The following is an 18,047-nucleotide window of genomic DNA, read 5'->3' as shown; positions in this document are numbered from 1 at the left end:
GAAAGTCTAGCATCTCATGTGTATTATAACAACACAGCTGCTTCATAAACCAATTTTTAGACGCTGTTTTGACATGTTTAAGACACCAGTCTTTCAGTTTCCATCTACTTTTGTGAGCATCCTGCATCTTGTTTTAATGAAGGTTACTGCTGTCTCCCTGTGAAAGCTGACCTTTTCATCATATTGGAGGTCATGCATGAACACAGAATGAGGTTTAGGAAAAAAAAAAACAAAACATCTTACCATTGGCATGCCTTGGAAACTGGTGATTTTGAAGGTGGAAGGTAAAATCTATTTGCTTAAAAATGAAGACAGATGAGCTGGTTGATTTAGCATTGATATAACTGCTGTAACTAGAACACAGACTGAAAACAAGAACATTGGTCTGAAAAAAACACTTTCTTTCCCAAGCAGCAAAAAGCTGAGATAGATACCCTGCTTCTATTATACATCATCATCAACTTGCTCATCTTTTGATCATTGTGTAATATATATTTTGAGTAAAAGCATCCTTTGTGCTCTTCATTGCACACTGTGACTTGTAAGTGCAGAGGAAGAGAAGCAGGGGTGTGAATCTGGCCACCACCACTGTCTTTCAAATGACCCACAAGGAGAGGAGAGAGACCAGGGATGACTGCTGGTGCCATGGAGCTCCGCAGTCCCACCATCCCGAAGGCAGCTACTGCAGCTGAACCTAAGGATGATGCCTTGGCAGAGGCAAACCTTTGTTGCAGCTTTCTCTAGTGGTGGGTGTTAGAGTCAGTCACCTGTGACCTACACAGACATTAGGTCTTGCTAACATGACCACTTTCACTACATACATGCAAAGGTTTGGGGTAATTTCAGGTTCAGATTCCTTGTGGTGAAGCAGTAATTGATTATGGATGCTTTTTTACTTATTCGGTAATAGAACAGTATTCAAATTTTTAAAGTTTAAGGAAGAAGGATTTCTATGTACCACAAGCTATATATTTGCTTCAGATCATCTCTGAGCCTTCATCAGTCACTAGAAATTCTAACTACCCTCCTCTAGCACTTCTTCTAAATAAAGTTTAGTTCACCCAAATCTGCTTTCCCTACTTTCTTGGAAGTTAAATTCAGTTGGTTATTTTTCCAAGGGTGAATCACTTCTTTTAATGTGAAAATGTAGCTTTAATTGAAGGGAAAGCAGACCCATTAACAGCAGAAAATTCTGCAGCCTTGTCCTGGTTTCAGCACATTTCAAAAAATAAACCATCACCAGCGACAGAATCTCAAATATTATATGGAATTTATATATATATATTATATGGAATATTATATATACCCTACATCTTCACCAATTTCTATAAACCAGCGGTATTCTGTGTAAGCCAAGGAGTTGACCCTCTGCGATTACAATGGAATGAAAATACTTGTTTCCTTTCCTTCTCCTATTTCAGTTTATCTGCATTTATATTTTACCAAATTGAATCTTCGTCACACTATATAATCAACTTTTATTTCTTAAGCTTTAGTGCATCCCTACAACAGAGTCTTTCTTAAGTAGAGTTTGAACATGGTAATTTCATTTTCAGCCTGAACTGTTGAACTGTGTTTGAGGGCATTCAAAAGCAGACAAAAACATAAAGCTCACTGATCCCTTCTTTTAAAATGGTCAGTTATATGGACCACAAAGAATGAGGCAAGGTTAATTTTCTTTATTTTTTACTGTTAAAAAAAGAATAAAGAAAATAAATGAAAAAACATCCGTGATGAAATACAAGTAAGAGTCTCCTATACATGACAAGCCGGTAAAATTTCTAATCCTGTTTATTTCTAAAGGAAGATTACTAGAGCAGAAAGCCCACCAATTACAAGCAGTAGAGCAGAACCTGTATTTATTCACTATAACAACTTCACTATGTATTTTGTTAAAAAGCACTTTGGAAAGATGCTTTCTTTCATTTTGTGATTCTCTAGTAGGTGAAACAATAGTCTTCCTTCTCTGAAAGAAAGGCGCTTATCTCTGAGAAGTGATAGTGCAAACACTCTTCATCAAGAGGCCTGACCAATTACAGACTCCTTTAAATAATTACTTCAGTAAAGTCAAGTGCTAGAGAATGCAAACTTCATTATTTCACTGACAATGGTTGGAACATGATGGTCCTTTGGACTGTGGAAATACTACACATAAATACCCCAGCTGACAAGGAATCCAAGCCTAGAGCCAGAGGCCTGGAAACTCGGCCTGAAACTGCTCTATAATCTATCATGCTGTTGCTAAGAGGATAGTAATACTAGCGTTTAGAATTGCAATCACGCGTCAGACAATCCTGTGTTTGTACCAGCAGGTCAGTTGACTAATTACAAATTGGGACTTCTCTGTGTACTGCACTATTTGAGAAAAAGGATGACAAGGGTACAGTTAACCATTAAGGCATTTGGGCCTGGGAGGGAAAACAGAGGACAATCAAGTCCTTCTTATTAGATGCTGTCCTACGAATCACTCCCTTACGCAGTTACAACAGAAGGATAATTCACCTTTTAAAGTGAATAATTGTGCTTGTCAGGCAATCCTTTACAATTACTTTGCCATCCATCCAGAGCTCATTGATTGCATTAAGGATAACAGTGCTCCACAGAAACAATGCTCTTACGCAGGCTGCTTCTAAAATCCTGTCTCTGTCAGGCAGCAGCCTGCTCTTTCAATAGCCACAGAGATAAAGAAATGAAAATATTAAAGGCCAAAGCTCTACTCATTTCACAACACTCTTTAAAGCTGCATGAGTGATTAGGGTGGTTGTAGCCTGCTAAACACCCATGCCTCAGGTGGAATGCTCCTCTGAGCACGTTTTACAGAGAATGCGAGACTGGTGCCTTTTTTTTCAGCTCCAAAATTACGCCTGCTTAAGCAGCCCTATAGAATTCCAAGTTAAAATGCAAGCCAGAGAGACTGCATGTCTTCAAGGGTTGATAACAAACTAGAATCAAAGCCTTTTTCTTTCAGATTACCAGCAAGAATCTAATCCAGGTCAGTGATAATCCTCCAGCATCTATTTAGCAATGATCCCAGCAGACAGATTGCTCCATCACAGAAGTCACTGGTTCTGACATTGCTGAGGGAATCCACAAAGACTGAACCAGGATAGAGATTCCTCCTTCACTGTGGGAGCTGATTAGCTTTGCAAGTAGAACAGGAGAGCTGAACTACAGTACAAACAGTGTTTTATCATCAGCATCATCATCCATTTGCTATTTTACAGAGTGGTAGAGGTGAGAATGATAATCCTTCATTTAAATACTGAGCGGATCCCACCTTCTGTGTCTGGACTGTATTTGTCAAGTATTCACCAATCTCATCACTCACCCCCTTCAGAATCTTCAAACAAAACTCTTTGATTGCAAATTCTTGTTTTGCATCGATCACATAACCTTCTCACTTTGGATTTTACTTCAGTGCTGCACATATCTCCTCCTCTCATTCTTAGCTTTTTTCAGTTGCCCTTCATGCTGCCAAGTCCTCCAACCCTCCCCATTTCTTTTTTTTTCTGCACAGTAAAAGTCCATTCTCTTCTTCTTCAAAAGCTTTCCTGTGGGTCCTATAAAAAAGCTTCCTATACAGAGGTGCAGGCTTGGTCCAGGAAGCAGCCTAGGCAGTCTGTGTTTACAATAAACCCTGCTTTTTCACCAAGGGTATTAACTTGACACACAGCGGTCTTCTGGTTCCAGCGTTATCATTGTGATGAAAACACTGCAGTACCGGCATGCTTTCCTACTTGTTCTGGATAATTTTTTTTCATTCTATATTTTTCCTTTTTCTTTTTCTTTTTTTTTTTCCTCTTCCTTTTAAGGATGCTTATTGGAGAAAACATTTCTCTGTTTTCCAGAATGCAGGCTCTGAAAATCACACACAATATGCAAGCAGCATTTCCCATCTCTTGTCGTGACTATTCTGTCAATTCCTAGTCTACCAACTGCATAAAATTATGGACAATGCAGACAGAAAGAGATTACCTTGTCTGTTCAACAGCTGGGGCAGAGTGTATGTCTGTCTTCCCTGTGTTAGAGTTAAGAATTCACATTTTAAGGGCCTGACCCCCCTATCTTGTAAATATATATCCTGGTGCCTCACAAGAAGCATTCAAAAATGCAGGTAAATGTGGCTATGCCAAAAGGAGCTGGAGTGAGTTTAGATATGAAGGGGTAATTGATTAAGTGGGCAACATATATTAAGTCAAGCTTGAAGATATAGTGCAGTTCCATCCTCTTGTAGGCTATTAAAGTAAATTAATGACCTGGAGCTGCGGAGGGGTTTCCAGAAACAACACTGTAATAGCCAACTGGACACAGCTTGCAGGTTCTAGAAGAGAGAGATGTTTATTCTTCAGCAAATTGCCTGCTCAGGCACCACACTCCATATACTCTATATCTGACAGATCATAGGGCAGAAATGACAACTGAATCTTGGAATAACATCAATGAGTATAAAATACGATGCTAGCTTGGAAGAAAATGAACCAATCATAATCTTTGATGGGTCCCAGGTATTTTCAGAATTTCACAGTACTCTTTTCCATGCTGATAGTTTGGCAGCTCATCAAAAGTAGCTGTTTTGTGCCATTTAAAGCCCTGAATATGAGCAACAACCAAGAAATAAGAATTTGAACAATCTTTACAAAATATACAGGAGAGTAAAAGGAAGTGACTTCCAGGCACAGAGCCATGAATCCAGGCTATGCTTTACTATCTGCAAACCATGCCTATGGCTGTGCTGGGTCCCAATAGGGAGAGTACTTGTTGGTTTCATTTCGGTCCAGACTGAGACTTTAACGGTGTGCAGAGACGTTCAGTGTTTAACAGCACTCTCGGACTCCCACGGGGGAAGACACCAGCATCCTCTAGTCACCCTTTAGGCTGAAGGCTCAGCATCCTCTGTGCCTGGGGCTGCCCAGGACCCTCCAGCCCTCCCAATTTATAGCGCCAAGGAGCCAGCCTGCCTTCTCTATTAGCACTCTTCTGTGTGTTTCCTGGAAAAAGCATTTAGAGTTTCGCCAACTGCTTCTTGTGCACATCACTATCACCTAAAAAGCCACCGCGATAGCTGATGGCCATTAAAAATGACAAAGGAGCAAAGAGGACGGGAGCCATTAAACTATCTTTGATCCCATTGCCTTTGGTTTGTGAAGTTCCCCTTGACCCGCCTAGACATGCAACAACAAGGGGAGCGCGGAGGGGCGTGTGTGCGCCCCTTTCTGTTTGCTTTTGCGGGTCGTGACCAGGTAAATCCTTGCGCTGGCTCCCTCTGCCAATGTCGTCCCCTGCGCGGAGAACTGGGCGCGCACCAGAGCGAGCCGCGCGGCGCGGCGCGGCGCGGTGCGGTGCGGCGCGGCGGGGCGGACCTTGGGGGCGGGGGCTCCCGAAGGGGCCGGGCCGCCGCCCTGCTCCTCTCTGTTCCTCGGTGCCGGGTGTCAGTTGTGGGCTGCCGCCGGGCGGGCAGGCGAGCAGGCGGGGTCAGGCAGCCCGGCACGCAGCCCCGCGGAGGTACCGCGGCAGGCGAGACACCATGATCCTCACACGTAAGCTCGGGGCTCGCACCCCTGCCCGTTGAGGGGGGTTGGCAGCTGCGCCCCCGGGGGCGCAGGCTCGGTGCACCGGGAGGTGCTTCGGGAGCAGAGCGGTGGGATGGGGGTCCCCGGATGGGCAGAGCTGGTCGGGGCGCGGGCGGGCTTCCCGCAGTGCGGGGAGCGGTGCGTTCCCAGGCGCGGTTCGCTCTGCCGGCCCGTCCGTGTTCGCGGGGTTGAAGGCGCCCGTCGGGGCGGGAGCAGCCCCAGGTGGGGCAGGATCGCCGCGGGAGCCCGGAGTGATTCTCATCTCTGGGAAACGCAGGCCGGAAGGGTTAACCGCGGAGGTGCCGCGGGCGCGGAGCGGCTCGCGGGATGCCTCCTCTCTCTGTGGAGGGCACCATGGCCCATGTCTCCAGTCTCTTCTCTTTGGGTGGTGTGTCCTGTCCGTCCGCAGCCCTCCCGCCCGCCTTCTTTTTTCCGGGTGTCCTTGCGAGACGGGAGCCCTCGAGTTTGCTTTGAAGTTCTTCGTAATTAGCCCGGTGGCTCCCCCCGTGCGGCGGTGGCGGCCAGCCCTGATGTCACCCCGGGGCTTTGATCCCTGTGGAGCAGCAGCACGTCCTGCCAGCTCCCCTTCTGCGACCTTCTCCAGGCAAACCGAACACCGACGATGCTGTTTTCCAGTCGGGCAGTTTTACGTTCCGTATCGCTCTCCCCTTCTTTGCAAACCGCCACCGATGACTGACTTCCACTGTAGCTGTGAAGCTGTTGATCGATGCGTTGCCATTAGACTGATGAGATCTATTGCCCGTCAGAGGCACTTACTATTGGTGCAGCTGCTCTTTTTTTTTTCCTTTGTTTCTTTTTTTTTTTCCTTCGTTTCTTTTTTTTTTTTTTCTTCATCCGCCTCTTCACTTTGGGAAAATGAGAGCATTGAAGAAATAACAGACTCTACACTATGTATTTAACTAGGTCACAAAGTTCTGCCTGATGTGTCATAGTACTTAACACATGTGAAAGACGGGAATGGCCCTTTATCTTAGCCATCCAGTATAGATACTTTTATATTTTTACAGGAGTAAACGTGATCTGTTTCAATTGCCCTGTCCTGATCAAGAAATTTCCAGCAGCAAATCAGTATCAATGCTGTGAATTAGATTATGCTTTAAGGCTGTTTGTAAGTGGATTTAAGATAATAGCAGATTTCATACGAGCCTCTGAGTATGAATCTACCAACAGTTCAGTGCCAAACTGAGTAAGCATCAGTCTGGCAGCCAGGCTGTTGCTGGCTGACAGCACACGGAGTTGGTGTGGAATTGGACACATCTGTTAATTCCACAGCTGTAGCCTTTTATCTTGTCTTCCAGGTATCCTTACTGATGTCCTGTAGGCATCTTAATCTACATCTACAGTAGAAGCAGCAAAGAAGAGAAAGGCTGAGGTGGCCAGGAAGTGTGATCAGTGTCTCTTGAGCAAATGGTTTTGAGTTACTACTTTAGTTTGCCTGTGAGATCCTGATTAGGGCTGAGATTCTTCAACTATGGAACATAGTATATGCAAAAGAAGATGTAGACGTGGTTTTGAGAAGATTCTTTTCATCCGCAAGTTCAGAGAAATCAAAGCATTTGGAGCAACCTTTTGTAACCTCCAGGACTTCCTGATCTCTTTATCTTCTTTTAAAATAACTTGCTTTGCTAATTGATTTTTTTTTTTTTCAATCAGAAGGAAGTGCATTATTTTAAACAGAAGAATTTTAAAAGGATTTAAAAGATTATTTTAAACACCATGGAGCTACTGTTAAATTTCATTTTTAAACAGTAGTTAAAAGCAAGAATATGTCTTTTCATGTTTTTATTTGGCTTTTAAATCTCTCAATAGATTCAGTCCAGCATTTTTAAGTCCTGAGTCAGGGTCTTTCCAGACAGCTCTGCAACTGCCCTTGCTGGGCCAGAGAGGAATACTGATGCTAGTCATGGAAACTCACAAGTACCCTTTGTGTTTTGCTTCAGGTGGGTGCAGGAAAAAGGTACTGCAGTTGTCCTCATGCACTAATCTCGAGTGTTTATATTAGGATTCCTAGAAGAAGATGAGAGGTGACTTGATTTTTCTTTCTGGTTCTTCTAATTCATTACATTCTAGGCAATGGTTTGTTTGAGGCATGTGAATTTATGAGCTCTGCAAATATTTAGAGATGCAGATTGAACGATAAGTTTTTTTTCTGGTCAGAATACCACAGTATGTTATGTCTGGGCTTCTTGAGAGGTTCAGGCTTCTTTTCCAATTCCCCTCTGACTGGAGCTGTGCTGTTGGCTTCAGCATAAACACAACTGCAGCCTTGTCTGGTTAAAAGGAGATGGAGGAAGAGAACACATGTGTTTAACAGGATGGTCCTGTACTATAAACAAGTGCTTTTCATGCTTAACTATCCTTCCTAGCAACAGGAAGAAGGAAATGAGGCTATGCAAAAGGACCCTGACACATTTCAGACAATGCCAGACCCACCCTAGCATTCATACAGTATAGCCAGAAGACTTGGGGAAATAAAAATAACTTCAGATGTTTCCCCTTCCTTCTTGTGCATATTACAGAAATATAGCAATTGAATGATCTGCAGTTCACAGAAAACTTGCTGGCTTGATCTCCACTAAGGAAAGATACGATGCTCCTATATAATTTATATATCTTCATTGGGTGTTCTGCTTACAGTCTGATCCTCAGTATTCCAGGGCAAATGAATTACAAAACACCATATCCTCTTTAGTGATGTAGTGAGTGTAGATACCCCACAGGTTTTGTAATTTTAGCAATTCCAGGTGTATTTGTTGCTTGTAGCTATGCTATCAGTAATTCTGACTGGTGCAGGGTATCAGGATTGCCTTTTGTATTTTTCATTTCCAAAGTTTTTTTCCAAATTTTTTTTTAACTTTTTATTTTCACTTCTATTTCCCCCTGCCCCTTCCCCTGTTTTAAGGATAAAAAAAAGTCTGTTTTCCAGCGGTGATGAAAATGTCTCATGAAAGGGGTGCAGGATTATGCTGTGATTTGAGCTTTCTGGTTCTTTTCACTGGACACTGATTCTGCCATACTTGCTGACACTGAGTACAATGCTATCCTGCACAGCATACCTTTGGAATCAGTAGGTCTGTTAGCATAATACACCGTTGATATAACTGGTAGAAGTAAAGTCAAGAATGACTCAACTGCCTAGCTTTAATTCACTTGAGTTTCATTATCTGGAAGTTACAGGTAATACTACTTACATTTCTGAAGTACTTTGGCTTCTTTAGAAGAGCATGATAAGCATTATTATTTGTTAGGATTAATATTTTGTCAAATACTGTCTAGTATTTGTTTCCCTTGGGAAAGACTGTGCTAGATGAGATTGGATCAGGAAAAAATAGTATCTGGTCTCTCTTCTAATGAAGACAGAATATGATGGCTCATTTATTGCTGATGGGGATATTTTTTTAAAGTCCAAAATGGTGTAAAATTCCTGAAACTTGGTTTAAAACTATTTATTTTATATTTGTCTAAATCTCTTTATTCAAATGCTCATCTCAGTCTGTGCAAAGAACGCTTCCTTGGGAGATGCATGAAAGATGTTTCCTGAAGCCACGGTTTGACCCCAGACCTATTCTTGTCATCTACTGAAGATGAGGATTAAGAAAAATACGCCCCCCCCCCTCCATTCTTGCATTTTGGAGAGGTTCTTTCTGTGGCCCTGTGGACCCACAGAACTGGATGCTCTGCTGGCCACCTTTCCCCTCTGCTCTCCATATGTGTCTCTGAGAACAGATTTCTTGTGCGTTACAAGATACAAGAAACTTTCCAGTGTAAAGCGCCATGATTTGTTCTAACTTCCCTTCTTTCCATACATAGTCTCTGCTTTCCTTTGCAGTGCTACCATGGCTGTGTTGTATCTAGACCATTCTCTCAAGGTGTGACCATTAGATCAAGTACTGAGAAAAACATTTTCAAGTGTGAAATATCGCAGACAGAATACTGGAAATAGAAAGTTCATAGTAATATTTGCTTTGGGACAATCCAGATTTCTGTCTTTAATTCTGATTTAGGGAAAGAGACATTCAGCTGGGAGACTACCAGCTTTATGCTGGGCTGTTTCAATGTAATGGTATTTTGTAGTGTTGTATCATCCACACAGGGTGCGGTTTATTAGGTGCCAGTAACTGAAGGCACTAAATGGTTATGATGCAAAGGTAGACTCTCTTACATGTAATTCTCCCTATGTGTGTGAATGGTTTTAAGGTTGAGGCGTAACAAGCTAGAAGTAACTGTATAAAATCTACTTTCTTCTGTATGAACCATTGAGACAGCTCCTATAATCGCTTACATAATTATTGTTTCCCAGATCTGAACAGGTAGACCAGACTTTGGGCATTTTTAGAGGAAGTATATCTGCCACGCAGGATCTGCTCACTTTTGCTTCTCTCTGGAGCTCTATGAACCTTTGATTTGAGCTTTGCATGCAGTATGCAAGACACAGCAGTTACAGACAGGGTACAATGGGACAATATTGATGCTGGGCTTGGGAGTAGCAATGGTTAATGTTTGCCCTTCAGTATGTTCTTAAGATTCATTCTAAGCAAGTAATTTCTGAGAGAAGGTTAAAGTCATCTTCTGATCCCCAGTCTGTGGCGGAGGATTCATTTCTCACTCTGGAATCTGTCAACATGACCTCCTTCAGAGGATTTGACTAACTGCTTTCTTTGCCCCAAATAATCCTCCTCCAAGACCACCCTGTGTTAATCAGGCCAGATAAATAACCCACGTGCCTAATTATTTCTTGTTTTTTTTAAAGTCACTTGACATCTTGTTCCTCTTCATCTGTGAAACTTCTTAAAAACAAATGGGAGACGGCCATATTTAATTTGTAAAAAGAAAACTTCTTGGGCAGGAAAACTGCTATATGAAGCTTCAGTTTTCTGTTTAAACAAAGTTAGTTTTTAACTTTAGATTGCGTTTTTTAAATTCCTTTCTTAATCCTCGTGTATATGCTCAAATGCAAAAAAAAAAAAAACAAACCCATTTAGGAATAAATTATCCAGATTTGCTGTGTAAACCAGGAATTGTGATGGTTCTTTTGTGTTCTAGAACATGCTTTCCCAAAGTCTTTGGAACAACTTAGGATGTAATGCAGCTAACTTTGGGCTGTTAGAAGCATATTTAATAGTGTGAAAATAAGCAGTAATTGCAGTCCAATACAGAGCGTACAGGGAAGGTGCTTGACAGAGACATGGGGAATATCCTTTGTTCCAGTACCCTTGTATTGAATCCTGAAATGGTGCTGATTTGATGCATTTTGGAGTGTTAACAATTGTTCCAAGTCCTTTTGACAGAGGGGAGGACCACTTGCCAGCCAGGGCATGCTTGGGGTGCTGGTGGTTGTGCTCTCTCTGCCCTCCTGCCATCAGGCACTGGTCCTTCCTTGTGCTCTGATGAAAACCTAGGTTGCTCCTGGTGTTTGGGAAGGGGCTTACAACACAACTGGGCTTACTGAAATCAGAAGTCTCATTTAAAATAGTTTTTGGGTAAAAATAATGAGAACTGTGAATCTGATCCCCTTTATTCCTGGAAAAGATTATTCTTCAGATTTAGAGAGCCATGGATCCATGTTGGGAAAGGCTTAATTCCTCTGAAAATCATGGAGGCTCCCATTGATTTCAGCAAGTGTTGGATCAATCCCTAACAATTTTACATATTTTCAACAAATGCTGTTTCTCACATTAAGTTTTGAGCTGAAGAACTTTTGAAGTGATTTTGGTATGCTGAAGTCTGTGAAAAGGAGATCCGAGTTAATTAGATTTTGGTTCACAGAAGCGGTATTGTGTTTCCTGTGCTAGCCAAGAGGATTGGTGAGCAATTAAAACTACTATATTGTGTAACCTAGTACAGTTGGTATGGAGAGAAAACACATACAGTCAACATACACCTATGTGGATATTTTGGAAACCAGTCACATATATTTTATTTTCTGGTTCTGGTGTCCTCAACATAAAAAGGACATGGAACTGTTGGAACAAGTCCAGAGGAGGGCCACGAGGATGATCAGGGGACTGGAGCACCTCCTGTATGAAGACAGGCTGAGAAAGTTGGGGCTGTTCAGCCTGGAGAAGAGAAGGCTGCGTGGAGACCTCATAGCAGCCTTTCAGTATCTGAAGGGGGCCTATAGGGATGCTGGGGAGGGACTCTTCATTAGGGACTGTAGTGACAGGACAAGGGGTAATGGGTTAAAACTCGAAGTTTAGATTGGATATAAGGAGGAAGTTCTTTCCTGTTAGGGTGGTGAGGCACTGGAATGGGTTGCCCAGGGAGGCTGTGAATGCTCCATCCCTGGCAGTGTTCAAGACCAGGTTGGACAAGGCCTTGAGTGATACGGTTTAGCATGAGATGTCCCTGCCCATGGCAGGGGGGTTGGAACTTGATGATCTTAAGGTCCTTTCCAACCCAAACTATTCTATGATTCTATGATTTATTTATTTATTTTGCTTTCATCATTAAGGGAATAAACAAATCTAAAACCCCATCAGTGGAACTAAGCCGTTTGCTCTTTCAGAGAGTTCTGCTGGCAAAAAAATGGTGTTTAAGCTTCCTGATTTTTTCAGAAAAAATATCAATATATGATCTTAAACATCTGTTTCCTTACTACTTCTTCATCTGTTCCCACACAAATTCCAAACATACTCTGTTTCTTCTCGCAGCGTCCTGTGGTTTATACATACCATCGGCAGCATAGCTGCTGTCTTGCTGCAAGGCTCCACAATTTGGAAAAGCCAATTCCATGTTTAACCCAAAGCCAGCAGGAACACACGGAGAGTGTTTCTTCGGTCATCACCATACAGTTGAGAAATATTTGAGTTAGATTCCCCTCCACCACCTCTTTCTAGGCTATTTATGACTAGAAAGCAGTATATATATTTGGTGTCATATATGCTTTATTTCAAGAACTTGCGGCTTTTTCCTCCAGAAAGCTTTTTTTGTAAGAAATACTTTCTTAGAATTGTGCGTGCATTCCTATCAGCTTCACTAACTGTTGAGGCAGGCAACGTTAAGTGGAGATCACAGCATGCATCGTTTGACTAGGAAGGTAAATTAAAGCACCGTGAAATACAGGAGCACACCAGAAGGCAGCTGCTGTTGCAAAATGAAAGTTGCACTTTAAAGGTGAAAGGAGAAAAGAGACCCTCTCAGAAAGGTTGTTAGTTTTCACTTCCAAATCTGCAAGCTTGTCATCAATTCAAAAGACATACTTATTGGACTCACTGGTTCTTCCAGAAATGAATCCTTTGTGGGCTGAATTTTTCAGACTAATGTTTTAGGGTAGTTGTGTAAGATTAGATTCTTCTTTTAGAATAAGAAAATTCCAAACATGTTAGAAATTTGTCAGGAGCTTTTAAAGGGATTTTCAGAATTCTCTATCTTTTAGTGGTTGAGCATTTATTGACAAACATATCAAGTTTCAGTGTTTGAGGGCATTATCCTTATAAAATGCTGTTCTTCATTAATTCCAGTATTGCTTTCTGTAGTCCTTGCTACATGCTGCTTTCTTGATAGGTGTGGAGCTCTAAGTTAATGATACTGCCTGAGGAATATTTACTATATAAGTTTGAGTAAAAACAGACCTATGAGAAGGAATTTAATTATTTTCAAGCTGCAGTCGCATATCTTCAAAGTGAAAACCATCTGAGGCCATGGACACATAGCAGGCTAACTCCTAGGAAGTCATCCTGTCCCAACTTTAAAGGGCTGCAGGCATATGACATTGCACAGAACTGATTTATCATTTTCTGTGCCTGCCCTGCTCATTTGTAGACAGCTGCCATAGTGCAGTTTTTCCCCGGTTTGTCTCAGATTTCACATCCGTATTCATTTATCTGTAGACTGAGTGGTTGGATAGTGTGATCAAGTCTAGTGTGGGGACCACAATTCACATGTCAGGGATGCAATTCAGGCACTTGGAAAAACGATTTCTTGTACTTGGGCAGCGGAATTTTATCCAGGAAAGCGTATTTCTGGTATATACCACAGCTGGTCTTTAAAAGTATGATCCTGAATGATCTCAAGGTGCTTAATAGCTCAAGACAGTGTTTCAGAGTTGAACACAAATTTTGCAAAGCACCAGAAATTTCCAGGGGACACGATACCTAGGGACAGGCAATTTCTGATACAGACAGCAAAAGGGGATGAGCTCCTGAGCATGCAAGCCCTTTTGCAGCCATTACACTGGAGCATCAGTCCTGGATGGCAGTGTCCTCTTCGTGCTCCATCTGTGCCTTAGAAAATGTTCACGTAGTTTATGGAGTTCTATGCGTTACAAGTGGGCTCATCTCTAGCATTCATGGTGAGAAATGACATTCTCTGCATTGCATAGAAGACACTTTCCTGCAAGCTAATTCAGGAAGATGATTTTGTATTTTTTTTTTCTTTTTCTCTTTTTTTCCCTGAAAAGGTCAAATAGTGAATTTCAGCTAGAATGACCTGGTCAAAAATTCAGACCAAAAAGAACCCCAAACAATCCAGTTAAGTATGGCATTGGAGTGGACCTTGAGCAAAGAAGCCCATTTTTGGCTGAAATTTGATTTTAGCAGCTTTGATTTGACCAGTCTTGCTACAGATTTTTAGTCTGCTCTCTTAACAGAGCCAAAAGGTGAGGTGAGTACAAGTGATGTGTGGAAGTGCTAATATGGCTATAAAGGTATCTCAGTTGAGGCAAGAGGAAACCATTTGCTTGGAAGAGCAGTTCATATGATGTTTAGCACTTAGGTGAAAATGGAGTCAGTGCATGACTGCGCAGGGACATATCTGCTTTGCACCTTCTCCTGAAGACCCTGAAAGAGCTGGTGCTTAAGTTGCATGTTATTTCATGGAAACAAAAGGAAAGGAAGAATGAAAGTAAATGATCTTGCTGCTTCTAGCTAGGCTGCTATTATTATTTTTTTCTGAGAGGACATTATTGCAGCATCACACTGGGGGTTTTTATTTCCTATAGGAAGGAAAGTGTCATCCAGCAAAAGACTATAGACATCTTAGAGTTTTCTCTTCTGCCACTACTGTATCAAACAAGATGTGAATTGAGGTATTTTTGCCATGAGGTTTTTAAGTTTCAAACTTGCAAGACCAGAAACCAAGATTAACCAAAGTTAAACAAAACCAAAGTTTTCCATTTTCACTTACCAGTTTGGGGAAGAATTAGGTCCTCCTAACCCCCCAGGAAGTGGGCAAATAAGGACTAATGGTTCCCAGCCACACACAAAAGGAACTTCTACCCTTCACTTGAGCATGGAGGCCTGCTTTATGAAGCAGACTAACAAATAAAGCTGTTTCCAATAAAAATTTCCTGTTTCCTCTTTAACACATTTGCCTGCTGTTTGCTTACACGACAACAAGAGTAAAGACTACATTGTACTCATTTTGGGGGTTATTTTCTGGGGGTGGTTTTTTGTTGTTGTTGTGTTTGTTTTGTTTTACTTTCTAAGAGATTTTCTTGTGTATCTGGACATGTAGAAATAATAGAGCAATTTCTTTCTTGCTAGTGGTTCTTCTGTACAAGAACCTCCTGCTGCTGGGGGAGGGCGCAGGATGCACATCTGAAAAGCAGCACATACGTTTCTTGCCTGGAATGCATACTGAATTGTAGGTTATTGTAAAGGTTTTAACTGGCAAGTATGTTTGATTCAGAAAGGAAGTTGAACAGCAGGGAGGAGGGAGCGCGACCAGTTTCTTCTTGCCTGCAGCAACTTACATCAGCTCAGCTGCAAGTCCTTCAATGGAAAGATGCTTTCACAGTGGGAAATTGCTTTGCATATCATGTCAGCTTAGTTGGGGCTGAAGTAGGGATCCCCTAAAATGTGTTGGAAAGCAATGTGGAGTTCCTATGCAGGCTCCTCCCTGTGGCTCTCAGCTGGCCCCAACCAAGTTTGGCAGTGAGTTTGTAGCTCAGGTAATGATGTGTAACCTTGGTCCCCTGGGAGGCTGAGCAAAGGCTTCAGAGTTCCCTGTCCCTTCTAGAACATTCTAGAAGTAGTGGAAAAATCTGACTTTGGAAGCTCTGTTCTTCCCTTGCCTCTTGTTATCCTGGTTGCCGTTGATCTGGATGCTGCTGAGCTGGGAGAAAAGCTGGCATTTGGAAAGTGTGGGAATGAGCTTTGTCCTCTAGTTTACTTTGAATGTTTCGGCCAGAACTTCAGGTTTAACTAATGTATTTTATTCTCAAATGCAGATTCCAGAAGTTGTGCTAATGAACTTTTTACCTATAGAAGCTTTCAGCTGTTTAAGTTTGTATCTTTTATGTGAGGAAGCTTGTTCTGTGTACTCAGCTTTCTGTGTAGCCTATTCAGTGCACCCTGGGCGGGTTTCTTCCTCTGGCTATATTTTGGTCTGCCTGAATTTCATATACATGCACAGTTGTGTTCATACTCTGGCTCCTTGGTAACCAGCCAGGTTGAGATGGAGAAGCTGGGTTGGAAATGACCCTTCTGTTCATGTGGTCACAGTGCATCAGTACAGACTAGGAGCCAATTGGTTGGCCAGTTGAACGAAAGGAGCTGCTTTTTCAGGTCCTACCTCTGCTCCATCACCTGCACCCCTGCCATGTCCTTCTCTGACACACACTTTGGTGGATGGAGGTAACACAGAGCTCTGACTGCAGGGGACTTCCTGGCCCCTTCTTCAAGGCAGCTCCCCAAGCCCCTTGCCCTTCCAAGGGCTTGCAACAGGAGCCAGAGGCTAGAGCCCTGGCTTTCCCTAAATGTTTGAGATAGGAATGATGAAACTGCTGCTTTTAAACCCCCTGTACTATCCTGTACCCTGCCCTAGGCATTTGCCTAGCCTAACTGATAAACAGGTGCACTGGTGTTCTGTTATTCCCTGCAGTTCCTGTGGCCAACCAGGAATAACTCAGGTTTTTCACTGTATAGGTGGACTTCTTGGGGGATTCTCGAGGGTATTCTGAGAGCAAATATGCTTGGAAAATCCCAAAGGCACCTGACACCTGGGTGCCCATAAAATACGAGTTCCGCATAACTTGCATGTATATTTGCAGAAAAGACACACAAAGCTTCTACAGAAAACATTAAAAGAAGTCTGATAAATGCCTATTCATAATTTTCTAGCTCTAGAAGTACTTTGCAGGTCATACACCTGGGGTGCTCAGTAAAGGATCTGTGAACAAATATTTAAGCACATTTAAGAGTCCCTGTAGCAGTTAGGAATCTGATACTTTTTTCAGTTGCACTACAAGCACCTATCTGCATTTTTAGGTAAATGCTGGTTATTGGGATTTGGTTGGGCTTTTATTCCAGTTTTAAGTCAAGTAAAATTGTCATTCAGTCCAGACATTTCTGCAGGATGTGATCTGTAAGATTATGCATTTTAAGTAATCTTAAAAATTAATTGCAGATTTTTTTTTTTTACTTTAGTATTTTCGTTGCTTCTGAGATAGCAGTATTGTGTCATCTGCTCTTGCTTTAGCAGGACAAGTTTTAAATATATTTTAAATTCTTTTTTTTTCTTTATTAACTTTCCCATATTTTTCCTTAGGATACTGAATTTAAAGTACTACTTTAAACAAAACTTTACAATCACTTGCAATTGGAATTGAAGAATGCTCTTCCTTAATGAGTACCTAAGTCAGTGAGTCTGTACGTGCTTGTTCTCATGTGGCCCCATAACCCAAAGGTGAAGCAAACACAAGTTACACAAATGCCTGCTTGTCCTGACTTCGGTGAGAGTGGATTTTTAGCTGTTTATTTATCTGGAATGTTGTGCTTTGGCTCACCTTAACCCCTTGCTTTGGGTATGTATCTTAGCAAAGTATTCTGCCAAGGCACAAATATTTTAACCCTGTTGTAGCAATTTGAAAAATTAGAGCGGGATTGCCATCATTTTGAGGTGGTAAAAGGTGCCTGCAGTTTCATCTGATTTTAATTGTGTGTCTGTATCTCCCTGGGAACATTTTGTAATGCGCCAAAATCTTGAGATGTTTTACTTGTGTTCAGCTGTTCACTGTTCTATATGCAGTAACTTGTATTATGGGCAATTCTGAGGAAAAAAAACGCTTTGTGCATAGTTTCTGCAGCAGGTAGCTATAGGATCATCTCCAAGTAGATGGCAAAATTGTCTACCGAGTTGTACGTAATGAAGCTTTTCTTTTCTGGTCCATCAAGAACAGTGAATATAATCAAAGCCAGATGAACTTTAAAGAGTTTCTGATTGCTTACTGTCTGACTAGCTCTAAGTAGGAAGCTAAATTCCCAGTAGCACTTACTGTTTTTTTAGAACAAAATTAACCCAGCCCATTTCCTGAACAATTAGAGAATATACTGTTGAACTTTTAGCTAATAAGATAACATATTCTGTATTTCTGCTTGTGTTAGGTAACAGATGATTTTGCGGACAATTTATTCACAGACTAATATAACCCATGTTGAGAATGTTTCCTTACTTTTGGTGTCATGTATATTTATGTGAATAATTTCAGTTTGCAGCATGCTGTTTTGGGCAGTGTGA

General features: G+C 41.9%; 1 protein-coding gene across 5 annotated transcripts in view; it reads left to right on the top strand.

The window, feature by feature from the left end:
• The window catches only part of DLC1 (DLC1 Rho GTPase activating protein), a 228,586-nt gene that overhangs the window by 183,562 nt on the left and 26,977 nt on the right, over positions 1-18,047 (top strand). The window contains exon 1 of one of the 5 annotated variants that reach the window (XM_057420252.1): positions 5,446-5,537. The exons of 3 other annotated variants lie outside the window; for them this stretch is intronic. In XM_057420252.1, the coding sequence (XP_057276235.1) occupies positions 5,525-5,537 (13 nt within the window). In that variant the 5' untranslated portion in view covers positions 5,446-5,524. Of the gene's footprint in view, positions 1-5,445; positions 5,538-5,669; positions 5,793-18,047 lie in introns of those variants that run through there. One more of the 5 variants, XM_057420254.1, reaches the window with a different exon arrangement.

The sequence above is a fragment of the Pezoporus wallicus genome, unplaced genomic scaffold, assembly GCF_028554395.1.
Source record: "Pezoporus wallicus isolate ANWC-B61680 ecotype Strahan unplaced genomic scaffold, APGP_CSIRO_Pwel_v1 contig_5552, whole genome shotgun sequence".
Classification (NCBI taxonomy): domain Eukaryota; kingdom Metazoa; phylum Chordata; class Aves; order Psittaciformes; family Psittacidae; genus Pezoporus; species Pezoporus wallicus.
This window is presented reverse-complemented; position numbering and strand designations above follow the sequence as displayed.